Source organism: Aspergillus bombycis, assembly GCF_001792695.1.
Source record: "Aspergillus bombycis strain NRRL26010 chromosome Unknown contig00100, whole genome shotgun sequence".
NCBI lineage: Eukaryota > Fungi > Ascomycota > Eurotiomycetes > Eurotiales > Aspergillaceae > Aspergillus > Aspergillus bombycis.
The window spans coordinates 1-18,762 of NW_019170102.1; the positions used below are offsets into that span (position 1 = coordinate 1).

Genomic DNA, 18,762 nt, shown 5'->3' on the forward strand with positions numbered 1-18,762 from the left:
GAGCTCCGCCAGGCACGTTCAGCGTCGGCACAGGGGGTGGGGGAGGAGGGGGAGGAGCGGAACCGCTGGCTCCAGTGCTGGGACCGCCTTTGACCTGTCTGAGGGCTTCCAGCGCATCGATGCCGCTCTGCTCATTCCATGTCAGGCCCTTCGGGTAGTGTTTCTTGAGATAGGCAGCAAGGGACTTGAAGACTTGATAGTAAGATTGGATGTACTGGACGTGAGTCTTATCCCTAATAAGAACGTAAGTACTTTGCTCCGTGCGTGAAGATGATAAAGGTCTTACTTTTCCTTGTACTCCTTCAAGACCTTGTTACCATAGTATTCAATGCCACCAACAATCTCACTAACAAAATCTCCTGGCTTAAACTCAAAGAACCATCCCAGAGCCACGATGCCTTCCGCGACCGCACTGAGGTGGTTGAAAAGAGGAGAGGCACGATTCGACTCGCGGATCATATTGATAGAATCGGAGGCAGTGTGAAGCTCAGTCATGAGCTCTGGGGGTTGGGGCTCGGGCTTCTTCGCCTTCGTCGAGACATAAAGGTAGGTGCGCTCGGCTTCAAAAGCTTGCAAGACAGCTTTCGACTACAAACCCAGTCAGTAATTTGTCACAACCGCAATATAATGACGTTCAGTTGGGGAGCCTCACTTGCTCAGCAACAAGGTCTCCAATTTTATATCCGAGGTCCACGAAGTTCCGCACGTCTTTGTTAATCAATGTATCGAAGTCTTCAATTTGAGGCGGGACGGCAGGAGCTGCAGGGGTCGGGGGCAAAGCTGGCTTGGGCGGTTCAGGAGCGACGGTCTCGGGGGCAGCGGCGGCATTCAGTGTTTTCGGCGAACTGGGATCATCCAGTCCCATAGCCATATCCTCCAGGCGGGAGGTTGCGGCTTCCAGCCTATTACATCATTAATATAACGAAACATATGAGTGAAGCGCATGATAGGTGCTCCGCATGGCAGCTTCCTGTGCCCTTCGCTGGGGCAAGCTGGTTTGGGATCGTACCGCTTAATAAGGGTAGTTAGGTTATGCATATGGCTGGTCGCCATCTTGAATGGCCCCTATAAAAACAAGGGAGGGGGTCCCGAAGACAACTCAAGAGGGATGAAAGATACAAAGAGAGGAGAGAACCCGACACCTCAAATGGAAGTTACAGAGGGACAAGTGATAGAACACTTGCCCGTAACTATGAAGTAAGCTGTGACTGTTGGAATCGTAAGTTGCAACGGTGTCGGTTCCCAAAAGATGATGCTCCTTATCCCGTGCCTGAGGCCCGGAGCTCCACGAGTGGATCTTTACCGTACAGTACACAGTCGTGGCTGTTTCGTATATTGTACATTATGACGTTGGCGGTAAATTTTGGTAATTCAACCACATTGTACGGAGTAGTTATGGTATTCTTTAGATGCGATAAGAACTTCTACTACGGGTACTGAACCCCGCCAATTTGGACCTTGGTTACGCATTACTACCTAGCAATAATGACAGGGCAAAGCGGCCCTCCATCTTTTGACAGTGATGTGGACTTTTGCACACTGGGCATGTTCATCCTCGGTATGCTATAACACGCCTAAATCGGATGAACTGTCGAAACCCTACGGTATACTTACGAAACTCCTTTGTCTCATGCAGATGATATTGACTTCGGGGGCATTAGACCTAATGTCAAGAACATCCTCGGGGGTGCAGCGTCTTTCGCGGTTGTCGGTGCTCGTCTAGTCGCGGGAAAGGAACACTCCCACTCTGTTAGCTGGATTGTTGATGTTGGCTCTGACTTCCCCCCCGAGGTTCTGGATGTCATCAATACCTGGGGCACGGCATGTGTGATGAGAGAAGACAACAGCCGATTAACCACCAGGGCTTGGAATGGCTACGGTCCCAATGAGAAGCGCGGTGAGTACCTGACCTCCTTGCGCATGAACACCAGAAAGGATACTGACAGGCTACAGACTTCAAATATTTGACCCCTAAATTACGGCTGGAACCTTGGATGCTATCCGATTCCCAGGTGTTCTCAAAGACATTTCACATGGTCTGTTCAGCAGAACGTTGTGTGTCTATTGTGCAAAATATACTGCAGCGACGAGAAGAACTACGACAAGAAGGCAAAGCACCTTCTAGCAGCCAGGCTTCGGAGAGGCCTTTCTTTGTCTGGGAACCTGTGCCTGATCTCTGTACACCCGAAGAGCAAGAAAAGTTCTTTGTCGCAAACCGGGTAGTAGATGTGGTAAGCCCTAATGAACTGGAGCTGGGGATGATGTTTGGACAGACGGGGTGGAACGAAGAGAGCGAATTCGGGAAAGATATCGTGAAACGCATCCTTGATTCGGGCATTAGCCCGAACGGAAATGGGCACTTGGTTATTAGAGCAGGAAAAGACGGAAGCTATACATTCTCAAGAGGGCAGAGGATATGGTTGCCCGCTTACCATCAGCCAGATACTTCAGCAAATACGCCAGTAGTCGATCCGACTGGTGCAGGTAATTCTTTCTTGGGTGCACTGACTCAAGGAATGGTGACTGCTGATAGGACCCCAGCCAAGATCGTTGGCTCAGGGCTTGCAGGGTCTGCTGTCTGGGAGATGGCATTGGAAGCGTTGGGCAAGCAAGCTTATATACTGTCCTCTCTGATATTCGCCACTGTTGCTGCAGGTTTCGTGGTGGAGCAGATTGGAGTACCCCATCTTTCTACGTCTACCGATGAAAGAGAACTTTGGAACGGAACTGAATTCACGGAACGGGTCCGTCTGTACACGGAGCGATTGTATCGAACACTCGAAGAGTCTCCCCAGAAGCACTTGCAGATCAATTGACCGATTGAAGAACGCCCTTCTATTGTCGTACAGCCCACAATAATATGAAACAAATACCTATCATGCCATATAAACCTTCCGCAGGGTTTCATTGTAGCCCATGCTCCTCCTTTATGACTCGTGCTTTGCAGCTTGCTGTCTCTCATGTTCGATAATCTGTTTGCTCCAGCTGTAGTGGAACAGTAGAATGTTAGTATGTGCAATCTTTGGCAGTGAAGTCCTCCGGTGATGAACTGACTAGCGACTGGGGAAGAATCTGCCAGGCTCTGGCATCCTGTCACGGCGTTCCCGGTCGGCACTAACGCTCCATGTCACGGCAACGATTCCAATAACAACCGCTCCCATGATAGCAGTGTTGGCCCTCCAGTTTGCGGGCTGAGCGTACCAGCCTCCAGCGGGAGACCAGACTTCCTTGGGATACCTGAGAAAGCGATCGGTCAGCCTCACACGGCATCAGTAATTCAGGGAGTATCAATCGCATACGGGATCTTGCCGCCTCCACCCATTGTGGTCGGAGTAGAATTGAACAATGGTAGGGAAAGAACGTGGGCGATAGCTTGCTAGGGAAGCGTTGTTCTGGCGGGTTGAAGCCGAAATGGCCGTCGACGTCCCTCGTCCCAGAACCCGTGACGCTAGTGCCATGTACGGTTTAGCGTCACAATGGACTTTCTCACACGACTCGCCGGTCCCGTGACTTCCGCCCAAGCTCGACTTTTCTCCAGCGGTCAAAAGTTCATACAATATCGACGTAGAAACCCCTACACTAAACCTCCACGCAACGCCCCGGGCAGTCCAATTTCGTTTTCGCTCCTTCCAATCGCCCTTCGGCTTCAGGTTTCCCACTCCCACAGTTGCCCAGATGAAGAGGCTGCAGCTCCAACGATGGAGTAGTTCGGTCCTTTCGCCGCGGGCCCGAACTGGTGGCCGCCTGCAGCAGCATCTGTACTATAATTTGCGTCGCCAATCGACCGTTCCATCTGCTCCTCAGGCGGAGAATGAGCCATTGTTTGAGGAACAATCGCTGAATTCGTCAACTCACATCCCCCAGTCCTCCCACTTCAAATACCTCCTCCCTTCTCCGCCGGTCGAGGCCGCACGCGAGTCCGCAAAACTTGCCGCCCTTCATGCACGCCTGTACCTCCCCTCCCGACTACCGCTCGAGACATTAGCACGCTCTCTGGTCGATTCTTCAGCCGATCCGAATCCTAATTTCAACAATGAAGCGCTGGCTTCGTTCGGCCATGACCTCCTGAGCCACTACACCTCCGAACACCTTGTTTGTACATATCCTCGCCTCCCCTTAACCGTCATCTTCGCAGCAATGTATGCGTATGTCGGCCCCAAAACTTTGGCTGCAATGGCAAAGGAATGGGGTGTTGAGATGGCTGCAGTGCCTGGTGGGGAGGTTGATCCCGGTCTCTTGCAATTCAAGAGAGTACTCCCAGGTACTGATGTGACGGCGGAACCAGTTACTGGCACAGAGAGACCCAATGAGCACCGGAAATCATGGAGAAAGTCAATGACCTCCAGAGTTGTTTACGACAATGAGTACGGAGATCCTGTCGGGGCGTCTGGCGAGTCGGCCGCCCCGGAATCACAGATTACTCAGGGTGTTACTGCAGAACACGCCAACGCGACTTTTGTGCGTGCTGTGATGGGCGCCATCTATCTTCATGCCGGTAGGCCCGCTGCCAAGCGATTTTTTGAGCAACATTTCCTCTCTCGTCACCTCAACATCTCGGACCTATTCAACTTCTCCCAGCCGGCTCGTGACCTTTCCCGGCTGTGTGCGCGAGAGAACTTCGAGCCACCTGTCGCAAAGATCATCAGTGAAACTGGTCGCAAGAGCAGACACCCTGTCTTTGTCGTTGGTATTTTCTCTGGTCAGGATAAGCTGGGAGAGGGCGCTGGCGCCAGCCTGCTTGAGGCTCGATCCAGGGCTGCCGTGGCTGCGCTCAAGGGCTGGTACCTATACAGCCCATTGAATGTGCGTGTCCCTAGCTCCATGGAAGAAGAGGGCGCTGCACCCTGGAAGCCAGTCCACGTGGACTTGGGTGAGGTGATCGTGTAAGATGATATTGCAGAGAGAGAAAGAGACACGCGTCAACGTGGAAAAGGTGTTACATTATATGACATGACTTGTCGTCGACGGGAGCAAGAGCACATTACATATTATCTATTCGAATTTGCAAGAACAGGTTTTGTACAGTATGGGAAATCTATTTCATTCGTCCGATGTCTTCTGCTGAACCCTTTTTTTATCTTTATTTTTTAACTTTTTTCTCGTTTGTCTTGGTTACACTTTTGCATTTCCACCCCAATCCGATTTAGACAGGAAACGGTCCTTCGAACGGAGTCGTTGTAAGGGCTGATTCTTAGACAAAAGTACATAGATGTATGTACCGAATGAATGCATATTACATGACCTCAGCTCGCAGAGTACCTGATACTCGTAATAATCCACGGAAGTCTTACAACTGCAGGGGTGCGCCAACTCCACCAAAGATGCGATTTAAGGGAATCTACTCGGAGGGGTTGACAATCTCATCCTCCCAATTCCCACTGCTTCGGTCCGTGTTCATCTGACCGTGTTCATCGAGGTATTTGCCGTAGTCTTCCCAAAGCTCATCGACCCCCGACCCAAACAGATTCTTCCAAAAGCCAGGGCGCCCGTTTTCCAGTGTCTCGCTCTCCCCGATATATCCGCTCCGCAATAGCCGGTCGTTCAACATTCCAACTGCGCCTTTACCAATCCGCACATCCTCCAGCCACTCTAGGAAAAATGCTGTATGCTGATAGCCTTGGTCCCATTTCTCTGCTCTCTCTTGGGCGGATGCCGGACGTTTCCAGTGCGGCGGAACGAAGCCAGCTTTGAGACGCACAAAATCCGCGATGCCCTCGATCAGGCCTCCGGGCGGACGCGGCACCGAGACATTATCCTGGCGGGGTGCCGTATGCTGATAACAGTGGACCAGCTCATGGGTAAGGACACCGACTATCTCGGCTCTTGGATCGGGCAGCTTCATGGCGGTAAGGATATACTGGAGAGACACATGGATCTCCTTATGGTCATCGTCCAGCTCCATACCGGTCGTGTAGGCTACACCGCCAATGTCACGGAGAAAGAAGGTTACGGATCGAGTCGGCGGTATGGAGGGTGTAAAGGATGGGGTTGGAGCCTTGGATGTGGTGACGGCGTGCGGTTCATCTTGCGGACAGGGTGGAGTGTAGAGGTTCTCAATAATATCAGTTAGGGCTTTGTCGATAGCAGATGCCACGTCAGGTACGAGGAGTAAGAAGGCATCGGAGCCGGGGTGACGTAAATCATTGATCTGGAGACGAAGCTTGGGTTTGGGGGGCACAGTGGACCGCGTGTTTGTACTACTAGGGTCGGCTGGGGAGATGGCGGTGGGGAGAGTATGAGCATTGATAGGCGACATCTCGGTTTGAATGCCGTGCAATAATCGAATGAGCAAGGAAGCGCCCGGAGGAATGTAGGTACCGCGTCAAGGTATCCCCACAAGAGTCTGTAGGCGCGAGATATACTCTGACTGGAATGTTCGTCATACTACGGAGTAAATCTGGAGGCATGTACGGAGTAATCATGGGAGCTAAGTTGCCAAGAATGGCACTATAGAGTTCCATAATGGCCTCGCCTTCTCTAGTGGTCTTTTGAACCTCACTGGGGCTCACAAGTTGGGACCATCAAATAACCTTTAGTCTCATGGGAATCTTTCCTTGTAGTTGAGGCGGAATAAATTGCGCTACCACTGCACTGCACATGGTGTTGCGCCAAAGGCACATTTCTTGAGGTCCATTACGGTTCGCTCTTCTTCTCAGGCGGCCATTGGACCATTAGTGATATTCGACTCCTGACACCAACAATCAATCCGATCTGTTGGGTCAAGTGATAACTGCCGAAACTCTGGTCGTTATTTATTATAGAGGCGCTAGCTAGCGTCGTGGGCCTAGCCATAGCAAAAAGCTTCAAAACACAGAAGGTGGGTAGCACTGTTAACGACAATTTGGGATTTGTAGCCTTTTCCTGAATAGGCCCAATATAACTAATTCAGGAATTCGCTGTCACTAACTCCTAGTACAGACTACGGAATATAACTCCACTACGTGTAGTAAGTAAGGCAGTAAGTGTATTACTGCTAAGTGCAGTACAGGTTGCATGCGCCCAGATCTGTCCACAAGACCTAATTCGGTAGGCGCATGCTTCTTCAACCGAATCAGCCAATCGATCTATTCCAATTGTCCATCTATGGATCCTCCCCATATTACCCAGTACTGTAGTATGCCACCTTTGTGGCGGCTCTTTCTTGACATGACGCATGGTAGGTATTTGGTCCAAGTGTCCACGCCGACCGGCGATCATGTGGAGTAGCCAGACGGGCCTGTGGGAGGCCAATGATGATTGGATAATATGTCATTTAGATTGATTGAAATCTACTCCGTATTGTGGATTTGAAGAAAAAGAAAAAAAGAAAGAAAGAAAAAGAAAAAATTGTAAAACTATCTGTGATAAACACTTAGACCTAGATTAACGATTAAAGAAGTTTGCTGGACTTGGGAAATCCGGACCTCTGCGGAGCATAACATAGTGGGAAATATATATATACGTAATGAATGTAAACACAAAAGAAAGCAAACCAAGAATCGGCAGAGATGTACGTAGGACTGTGCAAATTCTATTGAAGTATATCATTTCAAATTCAGGCACTTAGATCTTAGTAAGCACAATGATGCGATCTTATCGATTTTTTTCTCTCTCTTTATTTGTACCTTAAGCCATTCTTTCTACATTGCGATCGTGATACTGCATGATAAATGTCGTTGGGCTGCAGAGGCCTCAGGCGCATTCGACCCCACTGACTGCGGTTTCCGTGGCCAATGTTGCCGGTAAACAAAGCGGAAAAAAAAGATCCAGGGAACCAACGACCCGACTCGGCTTCTTCCACTTCCTTCGCTTTGTCGCACGTCAACACTTGATTTTCACCGAAGGACTTCTTGAACTTCGGTTTGATTAAACCCTTATAAAATTGCTCGAATTATCTAAAGAGTGTGGAGTTCGAAGCGCTTATCGGCGCGTCTATTCGCTTATCGCTCCTTCCGTTGCGAACCCCCCCGTCGCCGCAGGCCATCCTCGGAAGTGTCGCCGTCAGGATAGTAGCTTCCTCCTCCTGATCATCATCTTCCTCAACTCGCACCTCCCCTTACACCGACCATAATAAAGGTATGTATGAGCTCCTTCCTCATCAATAGCTTCTAGATTGTTTGGCCTAGGATGTCTGTCCTTCTCCCTCGTCGTCTTTGTAACCATAACCATTCACACTCACATTAACGTTCACAATCGCACACTTGCTTTTGACGCACCTGTATCTAAATTTCAGCTTATGCTAATTATTCCAAATGGGTCTCTATAGCCTCGCCTCTTTTGTGACTGAACTCACATTCTGCATTTGGGTTTTGGCCCTCTACTTCACCTCCCCCTTTTACTTCTCCATCCAGGTTGGATGCCAACCTATCTCGACACTCAAGTTTATCTTGATCCTTTATGTGAAGACTATCAGACGTCTCCTCGTTTACTCCGACCCTGTCCTTCTATATGTCATCCGAGCTATCTGTCGTATTGAGCATTTTCTCGCACCCAACATGGAAGGAAAAGCTACAGAGCTACTGGCGGTCTTGAAGAACAATAACCTTGCGATTGATGTCAAGGTCAGCCACCTACTGGGCATCAAATCCGATATCAAACAGAAAAATGTTCCCGATAATGCAGTAGATTTGATTTTCGAGAGCCTACGACTAGCGATCTCATCTCATCACGCCGCCCTTTACGCAGCCGGTTTCTCTACACTTGGCCATTTCCTAAAGCGGCTGTTCATACAGGACCAGGCTCATATCGTCTCCGCTTATGCCCGTCACTTTTGCCCCGTACTTCTAGAGCGCTTGGGAGACCACAAGGAGCGTGTCCGCGCTCAAGCTGCTCAAATATTTACCGACTTATGGCCAGCTGCCAGCGCCGACGTAGAGCACTATGTGCTCGAAGTAGCCTTGACGGGTAAAAACCCCAAGGCCAAAGAGACAAGCCTGATATGGCTATCAAACGTAGGTTAATACCCTTCTACTATTGCATCATTTACCTAACCGGCGTTCGCAGATGTCGAGAAATCATGGCCTCCTTTTCCGATCATATGTGCCGAGCGTGGTTTCATGCTTAGAAGATGCAGATAGTCTCGTGAGACACACTGCCAAATTGACGGTAGTCGAACTATTTCAGTATGATCTCGTCTAGGGTTAAGTGGGTTGTTTAGGATCAATCGTGTGACTGACAGAGGGTTTAGGGATGCGCCTGCACGGGCTAAAGCAGACCTGACCAAAGAAATGGCTGCTCAAAACGTTCGTCAATCGATCGTGAATGCAGTTTATGCAAAAATCGGACTTGAAGACCACTCTTCAACAGCTCGCCCGCGCTCACGAGTAGAGCCTCGGTATACTCCCTGCGCGGATTCTCATCCTCTACGTTCTGCCTCTCGAGCAGAAGTCTTACACCAGCAGCCTGCTACCGTGGCCTCCTCAGCCCCCGTAAGACCCTCTAAAGAAGGTAAGTCTACTTCCCTCTGCGTTGATAACCATGATGTGCTAACGCTTGCCGGCCACACCAGTGATTGTGGAACCAGAACTGATCAAAAGCCGACCTGGCTCATCAAAGAGCGAACAGGAACGGACTACAGCCGCGACTCACGAAACAGAAAAAGTATCACACATGGAACCTGCCCAACAGAGCTCTCAGGATGCTGAAGCTCCTAAGCCGCTTCATGCCGAAACACCGAAGCACGTCGAAGATCTCTTCCGCGTGCTGTCTCCTGCTTTCGAGGGCCGCGAGTCCGAGGACAATTGGAGACACCGTGAGAAATACATTATTTCTCTCCGCCGACTTGTTTACGGCAACGCACCCCAGGACTTTCCTCAGCCATTCTTTACCGGGATCAAGTCGAATCTCGATGGTATTTTCAAAGCAGTCAATTCCCTTCGCACCACTTTGTCCTCCAATGGGTGCCTCTTGATACAGGATTTGGCCAAGATCGGCGGGCCCAGAATGGATCCGATGGTTGAGGTCATTATGCAGAACCTGGTCAAGCTTTGTGGCGGAATGAAAAAGATTAGCGCTCAAAACGGTAATGTCAGCGTCAACGACGTCCTGGCAAATGTGACTTACACTCCACGTCTCTTGCAACACGTGACGAGCGCATGCCAGGACAAGAACGTCCAGCTACGTCTCTATGCTGCAGGGTGGCTTAAAACCCTGCTCAACAAACAAAGCCACCACAAGAGCTCGCTTGAGCATGGAGGCGGCTTGGCACTTCTTGAGAAGTCCCTAAAGAGGGGACTCACCGATGCTAATCCAGGCATAAGGGAAGCGATGAGAGGCGCCTTCTGGACCTTCCATCGGATGTGGCCTGCAAGGGGCAACAAGTGAGTTATTCCTTTTCATTTCTGAGTGAATGGTTATATAACACCTCACAGTATACTATCCGATCTCGACAACAAGACCCGTCACCTACTCGAAAAAGATCCGGCGAATCCAAACCGGGATCAACTGAGCTACTTGTCAAGCGACACTCTCACTGTGCCTAGTCGCTCTGCCTTAAAAGAGGCCATTGCAGCGCACAAAAAAGCTCGTCTTGCGCCAGCCAAGACGTTACCCCCACGACCGGAATCAGCCCAGTCTTCGTTTGGTGAAACGAAGGCATCCGACCCCCCAGCGAAGTCTACTGGACGCACCGCCCGGGCACCTCTTTCTTCGCTTTCTTCGGCACCTATGCGACCTGGCGCTAAACCCCGCCGACCCGAACTGGCGCGCCCCGCGACAGCTGATCCATATTCTTCTCGAAAAACCACCTCCACAGACGGCGTTCAGGTTGACAGCTCGCCAAGACCTAAGAGGCTGGGGCAGGCGGCCAGCTCAACTAAGAGCAAACCCAAGAAACTCGATATTCCCATGGCAATGGCCATCGACCCAGTTGCACCTGATGCGATTAACGAAAATGGGACCCAGCCGACTAGTAAGGTTAGAAAGCGTTCCAGCTTGTCTGAACAATTCGCTGCGCTCAAGAGAGGTATTCGGGCCAGAACACCCCCCAAAACAACGCCGAAAGCATCCCCCGAAACATCTCCCGAAACATCTCCCAAATTATCCCCCCAAACACCCTCCAATGAGCCAGATGATTACGATATAAATGCCCTGGGCGAATTGTCTATCAATAAACCACATCGTCGCGACGAAACTGCCCTGGGAGAATCATCTCCCGATAAGCCAGGTCGTCACGAGGAGATTGCGCCGGGCGAATTATCTATCAATAGATTAGATCGTCGCGATGAAAATATGCCCAGCGAATCCCCTACCAGCGGTCCAGATCGTCACGACGAAAATGCCCTGGATGAATTGTTTATCAATAAACCAGATCGTCGTGATGAAACTGTCCTGGGCGAATTACCTATCAATAAACCAGATCGCTGTGATGAAAATGCCCTGGGTGAATTGTCTATCAATAAATCAGATCGTCGTGATGAAACCGTCCTGGGCGAACTATCTATCAATAGATTAGATCGTCGCGATGAGAATGCACTGAGCAAATCACCTGCTACTGAAACAGATCGTCACGATGAAAAGCCGATTGGTACTGTTGAAAATACGCCCCAACCCCGCCGACGTGTCGAAGAAGCCGAGCCTTTTTCCGCACGCTTGAAGATACGCAGTCGCCAGATAAACAAACGAAGGAACATCAGCCCACATTCCGAACAGCTAGAGAACGCAAAAGAGATGGTCAGGGTTGCAGGTCAACGAATCCGCTCCAGGTCATTCGACCTCTTTGCATACCGAAAACTACAGGACCTTATTCATTATCATGGGGAGAAACTCTTCACTCGGCCGGTGTTCGATGATTTGCTCGACGGGCTGTTGGTGGAGCTGCGCGAAGAACCGAGCCCAGATAGAAAACACAATGGTGACTACGCTGATGTGAAGACCCAGGTCGTTGGTACACTTCGTCTGTTGGAAAAGAGCTGCCCGAACCTCTTTGTGATTCACTACGATGCAATAGACGCCATCTTTCATGCCAGGAGATACTTCGAAACCAACTCCTGGATTGTTCAAGAACTCCAGCAAACCGCGTTGGAGTGGTTTCGTAACTGTGAGCCATCAGGGCTCGAAGGCATGCTTGTTACACTTGTCGAATATGTACAACGTGAGACGCGGGATGAACCGGGATATCGGTCCATCCTTATGGCACTCTCTCTACTCACTGACCTGATTGGTGACGCAAACAAGAAAGGGACTTGGTTCTCGAATGAGATCTTGGAGCAAGTTGGGACGATAGCAGCAAGGGACATCCTAGCCGAAGACACCGACATAAGAAAGAAGTCTATCGAACTCTGCGTTCAACTATATGTGATGTCTTGTAACGTGTATCAAGACAAGGGGGTAGCTTTCTGGAGGCTGGTGAGAGCACCCGAAGGGGGCACCCGGCAATTGATAATGTACTACATAGCCAAACAGTAGGCTCTGTATTCCGATACCTGTATTAATCAAATCAAAATAATTTTTTTAAAGGCGCTAGCTCTATGCGGTTATTTAGGTCTTGTGGGTCTCATACATCTTCTGCGATATAATCAATAAGCAGACAAGTATCCCGAAAGAGCCCTCGACTGGGAGATCCAAATATTAGACGGTGATGAGAGCAGCGACGTTCGACTAGAATGATAGTCCAGGATAACAGACGAGTATTCACTCGTCAGCATGTCCTCGCTCATCATATTTGATACCATTGATGCACTTGACAGTCCCCGAGGAACAATCTCCTCACGATCCAACAGCATTGCTGCGATGATAGATTGCTCTTCTGGATATCCTCAAATGTAGGCACCTGATCAACACCCGCCTTCTTCCCATTAATCCTAATCTCCAGACCATCAATAGTCCCTGCTTCCGACGACGTTTCATTCTTCCGGAATCCCCGACGAAAGAGCGATCTCTCCCCGTAGGACACTTGGCTATTGGATTTATCCAACCTCCTCCGGTCCACTTCTGTTAGTCTCCGTCTCTTGCCAAATTGCGCCAGCTCTTCCAGTTGCGGGAAGGTTATCTTTAATGGACGCGCAGCGGAGACTGCGGCCCAATCTGGCTTTGCCAGGAGTTGACGTTTGATACGCTCTAGACGAGTGGAGTCTTTCGGGGATTGATGGTTTGGTGACAAGGATGTTAAGATCGAAGGGGACTAGATAGGAAGCGTTATATTGGTTCAATGTCTTTGCAAGCTGCCGCAGATGTAGATTTACCTGCTTTTGATGACCGGTTTGATTGTCCCTGACGTTCGGTGCCTGCTCATCAGGAGCTAGGGCCTTGGTTTGCGTAAAGTTGTGGAATAGAGTCACTTGTTGTGGACCTTGAGATGGTTTTCTAACGGCTTGTCTTTTGTGTTTGGGGGCGTTGGCGGTGGAATGCCGGTGGAGACGGCCTCCTGTCCAGTTCATGGCTTTCTAGTTTTGATTAGTGCATGATATGATTGATGGTGTAGAGGAAGTGTCTCGCTGTGGAGGGATGGATGGATGTGTGGAAGTGTTGGAAGTATATGGTACATTCTATCATGTGATTACTGGCGAATATCGATGGCCTATAGTTTAGTCACGAGGCCGACTGCTGGATATATGGCACGGTTATAATAGCCCTGGGGTGGTTGACGGTAGTAATGACTGTTTCTATGGGGCATTTGGTTCTCGTTTCCTGCGTAAAGCTATCTGCCATATTACTGTGGTTTCCGTACTGGGTTGAAAAGCCATCTAACGGATTTGCCTTCCGTGGACCTGATCGGGCTTTGTTTTCATTGCTGAGCAGGTCTGCTCGTCCATTATGTACTAAGGGGTTATTTCTGTGCAATGAGGACATGCTATGCATAGAACCAGCTGTGGGTACCACTGTTACTTGTGATGTAGTCCAGATTCTGTGGCCTGCATAGGGACTGAAACACAGAAGCTGGGGATTCAGTGAGTACGAACCTTGGCTTATCCCCTCGCATGACTGTTTATATTGTGTGCCTATGTGCGTATAGCATATACTACCCAGAGTTGTCTGTCTGTTGAGCATTTTTATTGACATATCTATAAGCTGTCCCCTATAGTAGGTGATGGCTGGAAGGATGGATGCTAAATGTTGTCCAGGTTGTGTCGAGATGGTAGTAACTGTATTATATATATCTCAGGCATCACGCGAATAAAAGAAGTCAAAGAAGGCCGGCATTGTTGGACTTATTACCACACTCACCATCTACCAAAACAAAGCATATTATGGCGACTCCCATAGCAAAGAATGGCCACAGAGATCAATCTATAGCGTATACGTTGCCCTGGACTGGTGTCATACAAGCCCTACCTATGCAATCTCCAAAATGGTGGTTTTGCTCTATTTGATCTTAGCGTCCTTTGACCAAATATCCAATCACTTTAGACGGAAAGATTCTACACAACACTTCCTATAGCCCTGTTAAAGGAAGCAGCTTAGACAGAAATCAGCAATAAAAGCACTTCCAGCTTGCATGATATCACACATAGGGTCGAGAATCGTGATGCACTCATACAGAGAGCGGTTCAACATTTCCCTGATGCGGGTCATGGTAATAGACTAAGTAGGATTGATGGATTTTGAGTTACAGCGGGCCTCTGTTCTACAAATAGGAAACGAGTGTGTTCGAGTTGGATGGTGGCTCATGGGCATGCCTCGGGCATGAGATGTACAAGGTTTTTAAAAGGGCATTTGTATTATAGGTTAGATTTTATATAAAGAAGATATCTACCAGCGTGGGTAGTGTAACGGTTATCATCCTTGCCTTCCAAGCAAGGGACCCGGGTTCGACTCCCGGCCCACGCAATCTTTTTGCGTTTGATTTTTGTTCGCTCCAGACCTTAGTAGAAAGAAAGGGCAGGGCTCGGAAAAATACATTCGGTTTAGTCCATTATTGATCTCCTACACGCTAGCTCATAACGGATACGTAACATGCCAATAGGTGCCAGACAAGGCCAACTACGCGGACGTCAGAAGTGCCTTCCAAACGACCACCATATATCTATCTGTAAACTATCGATTAGTTTTTCGATTGTAAGCAACAGCCTATGTCCTGCCTTCAATGCACAAATCAACGATATGACAACCTTGCTTCTAACAATGCTCTAGATGTACTGGAATCTATTGTGTATCAAGCACCGTGTGTCGTGGTGAACGATGCGACCAGATGGAAAACAAGTCATGTTGATATATTCATGCAATACAGTAAGTCTGAGGAAGGGTGGAAAGAGTGTTCTTTATAGGTGAAAATCGGTATCAATACTAGTAGTAATGTTGCGACTATTATGGATTACGAACCGGTCCCTGCACCAATTGGCCATATACAAGTCGGGCGTGTTACTACTACGTATAAGCTGTGTCTGATATAGACTAAAAAGAGAAAGGAACAGAAAAAAACAAATACAAAAACATTGCGTGGGCCGGGAGTCGAACCCGGGTCCCTTGCTTGGAAGGCAAGGATGATAACCGTTACACTACCCACGCTGGTTGTTGATGATTAATCTAGTATATCGCCAAAAAAGACAACCATTTGATGTCTACATACACCTGTTTTCTTCCAACACCAAACGTAACAGAGATGTAGTAGGATATTTTTGTGCCTTTTTCTTTTTGAGTTCCTATTGAATACAGGTTTCCTTTCCAAGTTTATATCCCACTGGGAATTTATCCCATTCTCGCTGAACGCAATATTACTCTCCTTCACAATACCTTCATACCCATTCGGGCAGTAATAAGACCTAGAAGGATGCAGGAACGATATGCATCATCAGCAAGGAGCCCAACCTACCTGTCTTGAAGAATAGCCCTTGCTTGCTGCATTCAATACTATCCGCATGGCTCTTTGATAGATACGTAGAGAATATTTAATCACTGCATGCCTTCAGATTGCTGTAACAATGACGCTATATCATTAATAGTGTTAAAATAGCTAAAGCAAGAGTTTATGGCTGACACTCATCATCCCACTATTGCGCCGTAAATGATGAGAGAAAAAAGGATCAACATGGACTCCGGCATATAGCATATCTGCGAGAGATACATGTAGCTCGCTTGGCCTGCAGTGGCCTAAAGACCTTAAATTTAGTTCGCCGTCGCCCGAGACCACGATGGGAGTAGTGTACAGCACCTAGCCATGGAAGGACAGTAGCGGCACGGGCCGGGCGATGAGCCGAATGGTCCCCTAGCTTGCGGCCAGCCACGCGACTTATTCCGAGTAGGGCTCAAGGCTACCATGTGGAGATGCAAACAGTGCAAAGTACCCAAAATCACATGACCACTCGCTTGGACTATTTCACGCACGCTGAACCTCCCCTGTTCTTTTCCTTCCGACACATTTTCTTACACTGCAACACCAACACCAACACCAGTCTTTACGCTGGGTCTGGATTGCGTCTGCCTTGATGTTGGCAGAGCTATGACACCCTGGCTGAGACAATGTGAGAGGTCCGGTTCAATAATTGATTATTATTTGGGCCCCTGAAAAATTTAAAAAAGAATAATAATTGTAATAATAGGTGAGCAAAATTTTTTTTTTTTTAATCTCTCATTATTTGTTTCGACGGCGGAGACACGGAAACCTCGTTTCCCCCTTTTATGATGATCACCATTTTTATAAGCATAGTTCACCTGAGGTCTTCGGACCGTTGAACGACAACCTTATATCATCTTTCACCTTTGTCTGATATTGTCTCTGCCTGTCATTGCATTCTTCTATTGTTATTCTTAAGTTTGACACTCATGACTGACTGGAAGTCTATAGAAGGTGGTAGACAACCTATATGATACGTTCGATTTGAAGGGGGGGAGGGAAAGAAAGATTATCTCTATGACTAGGCTACATCCTAAACAATCAAATAGAATTATTTCATTTCTCATAAGGTTCCCGACGGCCCCGATTATTATCCTCCAGTAGACGCATTGCTGCCCAACGTGGGCTTGATGGGGCTGCCCATTGGCAAACCCACTGGTAGTCGAAGTGTAAAGAAGGTAATGGCCAGCAGTGACACATTGTATGTGTGCGAAATAAGCAAAAAAGAGCAAATAATCATGGCAAGCCCCTTTTTAATTGTGTTGTCATGAAACAGGAACCCCTCTCCCTGTCATCCGACGTACTTTCGTTCTTATCCAGTCCATAAGTGAAGCATGTTGGCACAGACGCGCTGCAAGATGAAGTCGCAAAGTGTCAGACAGGGTGAGAGGAGGGGTTCATTGGTATGGCAACCCCTCTCCGCAGTGACATGCAGGTGAGCAACATCTCTTCCATGTTCCCCGATGAGATGGAGGGGTTTGACGTGGTAGGGCTTACAACCAAACGATGGCAGGGAGTCAAGTGCAACTTTCACGAGGCAGGAGTGGAGCCCCAATAGGGGCGCGGTAAAACCAGATGGGAGGGGAGTGGGGAGGGGATGATAGGCGTAGAAGAGCGCGAGATATACCTGCAGGATTGGGTTCTGGCGAACGCCTTTTTTAGTCGCGGGAGGGAGATTGACCTCCAATGATGCCATGGACGGGACGAGGACCCCTTTTTAAGGCCAATAAACGAACGGGCCGAAGTGGGACCCGCTTCACCGCCAGATTGGGCAAGTACCGTTAATGGACCACGGGAAAGAGGATCCTTCGTCCCGCTGCCACGTCAAGTCTCCGTTATTGGCCGACTCAACACCGTCGCATGTTGCACCACCATCACCGCCATGTCGCGCAGCACCAAATCATCGCTCGCCATCCGCCCAGTGAGGCGCCGCTACTGCTGCAGAATGCGAGTCCGTCACGCCGCTCGGACGCTGCGAATCCACCCCACGCTTGCCATTTTTCTCCCTCCAAAGCATCTAAAAAGCCGTCGTTTCCCCCCTCCAGATCCAATTCTTTCTCGATCTTTTCTATTTCTGATTCAGACATCATTCAGTCTTCCAACAAAGAAACCATTCCCAGGACAGAAACGAAAACAAGGATTCAGGAGAACCTTTAACCTTAACTTTGAATTTTTTTGATTGTTTGACAAGAGATACCCCCCCTGACGTCACTCCACTTTTCTACTTTCATACATACATATACACCCGTCTCCATACATACAATACCTCCATTTACTTCCTTCCCTCCGCTATACTCCTTTCGTGCTTGATTTGTCACAGTCAAATCAGCTGATCCCCTCTCCAAACTCCCATATCCATCCCACAAATTACTCTACCGAAGGCTTCTTGTTGCTTTTTCGTTTCTATTTCTCTTATCCAGTCCAACCCGTGGATCTTGGAATTCAAAAGAAAGAACCTCCCTCTGGTCTACCATACAACCCATTGGATCTCAGTCCATTCTCCAGGATAGGACTTGCTTTGTTTGTGCTTTGTGTCTTCACTCCCAGGCTTTTGGTCTGAGCAGTTATCGACAAATAACAGGTAGTCCCCTTGATTTTTCCTTTGTGCTCCTGTTTTTGCTCTTTTTTTTTGCCTTTCTGTCTCGCATCTCGACAAATCACCTTGGAAATCCGACTATGGACGACCCGTGCTATTATCGTATTACCGGACTTGCTGGATTCCTGATTTGCTTTATCTTCTTTGCCGTGCTGGACACTTGCTCCGTCATTCAATGACGGTAACTTGAATAATGATGACCTTGGAAACAAATTTTGTCCCAGCGTCCGCTGTGAGACTGGACACAAAGAGTGTTGTTTAATGTTGCATACACTCAACTCCACTTGGATTCTATTATACCGTTCCTGGACCCATGGACTCTCTTCTGCCACCCCGGAGATGAGAACTGTATTAATTTGGCCTTGGATACCCACCCTTGGACTTTATGGAAACCATCTTGGACATAACCCACCGCCCT

The 18,762-nt window shown here is 48.7% G+C and overlaps 7 protein-coding genes across 7 annotated transcripts; 3 read left to right on the forward strand and 4 right to left on the reverse strand.

Annotated features, from left to right (window-relative positions):
- Positions 1 to 16: 16 nt before the first annotated feature.
- ABOM_009789 (adenylyl cyclase-associated protein (cap)) lies at positions 17 to 1,053 on the reverse strand (the record flags this gene model as incomplete). Its single annotated transcript, XM_022536917.1, has 4 exons — positions 17 to 233; positions 287 to 588; positions 653 to 902; positions 1,010 to 1,053. Coding segments are annotated over 4 exons (813 nt in total), but the record flags the coding sequence as incomplete, so codon positions are not given.
- Positions 1,054 to 1,485: 432 nt separating this feature from the next.
- Positions 1,486 to 2,816, forward strand: ABOM_009790 (ribokinase family protein; the record flags this gene model as incomplete). Its single annotated transcript, XM_022536918.1, has 3 exons — positions 1,486 to 1,558; positions 1,637 to 1,897; positions 1,954 to 2,816. The coding sequence occupies 3 exons, from the start codon at positions 1,486 to 1,488 to the stop codon at positions 2,814 to 2,816; spliced, it is 1,197 nt and encodes a 398-aa protein (XP_022385622.1).
- A 111-nt stretch (positions 2,817 to 2,927) lies between these two features.
- ABOM_009791 (uncharacterized protein) lies at positions 2,928 to 3,322 on the reverse strand (the record flags this gene model as incomplete). Its single annotated transcript, XM_022536919.1, has 3 exons — positions 2,928 to 2,985; positions 3,055 to 3,237; positions 3,300 to 3,322. 3 exons carry the CDS (start codon positions 3,320 to 3,322, stop codon positions 2,928 to 2,930), a joined length of 264 nt encoding a protein of 87 aa, XP_022385623.1.
- Positions 3,323 to 3,675: 353 nt separating this feature from the next.
- ABOM_009792 (mitochondrial 54S ribosomal protein mL44) lies at positions 3,676 to 4,887 on the forward strand (the record flags this gene model as incomplete). Its single annotated transcript, XM_022536920.1, has 1 exon — positions 3,676 to 4,887. One exon carries the CDS (start codon positions 3,676 to 3,678, stop codon positions 4,885 to 4,887), a length of 1,212 nt encoding a protein of 403 aa, XP_022385624.1.
- Positions 4,888 to 5,338: 451 nt separating this feature from the next.
- ABOM_009793 (basic secretory family protein) lies at positions 5,339 to 6,256 on the reverse strand (the record flags this gene model as incomplete). The annotated part of the gene is made up of 1 exon (XM_022536921.1): positions 5,339 to 6,256. The coding sequence occupies one exon, from the start codon at positions 6,254 to 6,256 to the stop codon at positions 5,339 to 5,341; it is 918 nt and encodes a 305-aa protein (XP_022385625.1).
- A 1,975-nt stretch (positions 6,257 to 8,231) lies between these two features.
- Positions 8,232 to 12,384, forward strand: ABOM_009794 (uncharacterized protein; the record flags this gene model as incomplete). The annotated part of the gene is made up of 5 exons (XM_022536922.1): positions 8,232 to 8,930; positions 8,983 to 9,101; positions 9,167 to 9,426; positions 9,488 to 10,298; positions 10,350 to 12,384. 5 exons carry the CDS (start codon positions 8,232 to 8,234, stop codon positions 12,382 to 12,384), a joined length of 3,924 nt encoding a protein of 1,307 aa, XP_022385626.1.
- Positions 12,385 to 12,634: 250 nt separating this feature from the next.
- On the reverse strand, positions 12,635 to 13,355 carry ABOM_009795 (uncharacterized protein; the record flags this gene model as incomplete). The annotated part of the gene is made up of 2 exons (XM_022536923.1): positions 12,635 to 13,099; positions 13,161 to 13,355. 2 exons carry the CDS (start codon positions 13,353 to 13,355, stop codon positions 12,635 to 12,637), a joined length of 660 nt encoding a protein of 219 aa, XP_022385627.1.
- Positions 13,356 to 18,762: the final 5,407 nt, after the last annotated feature.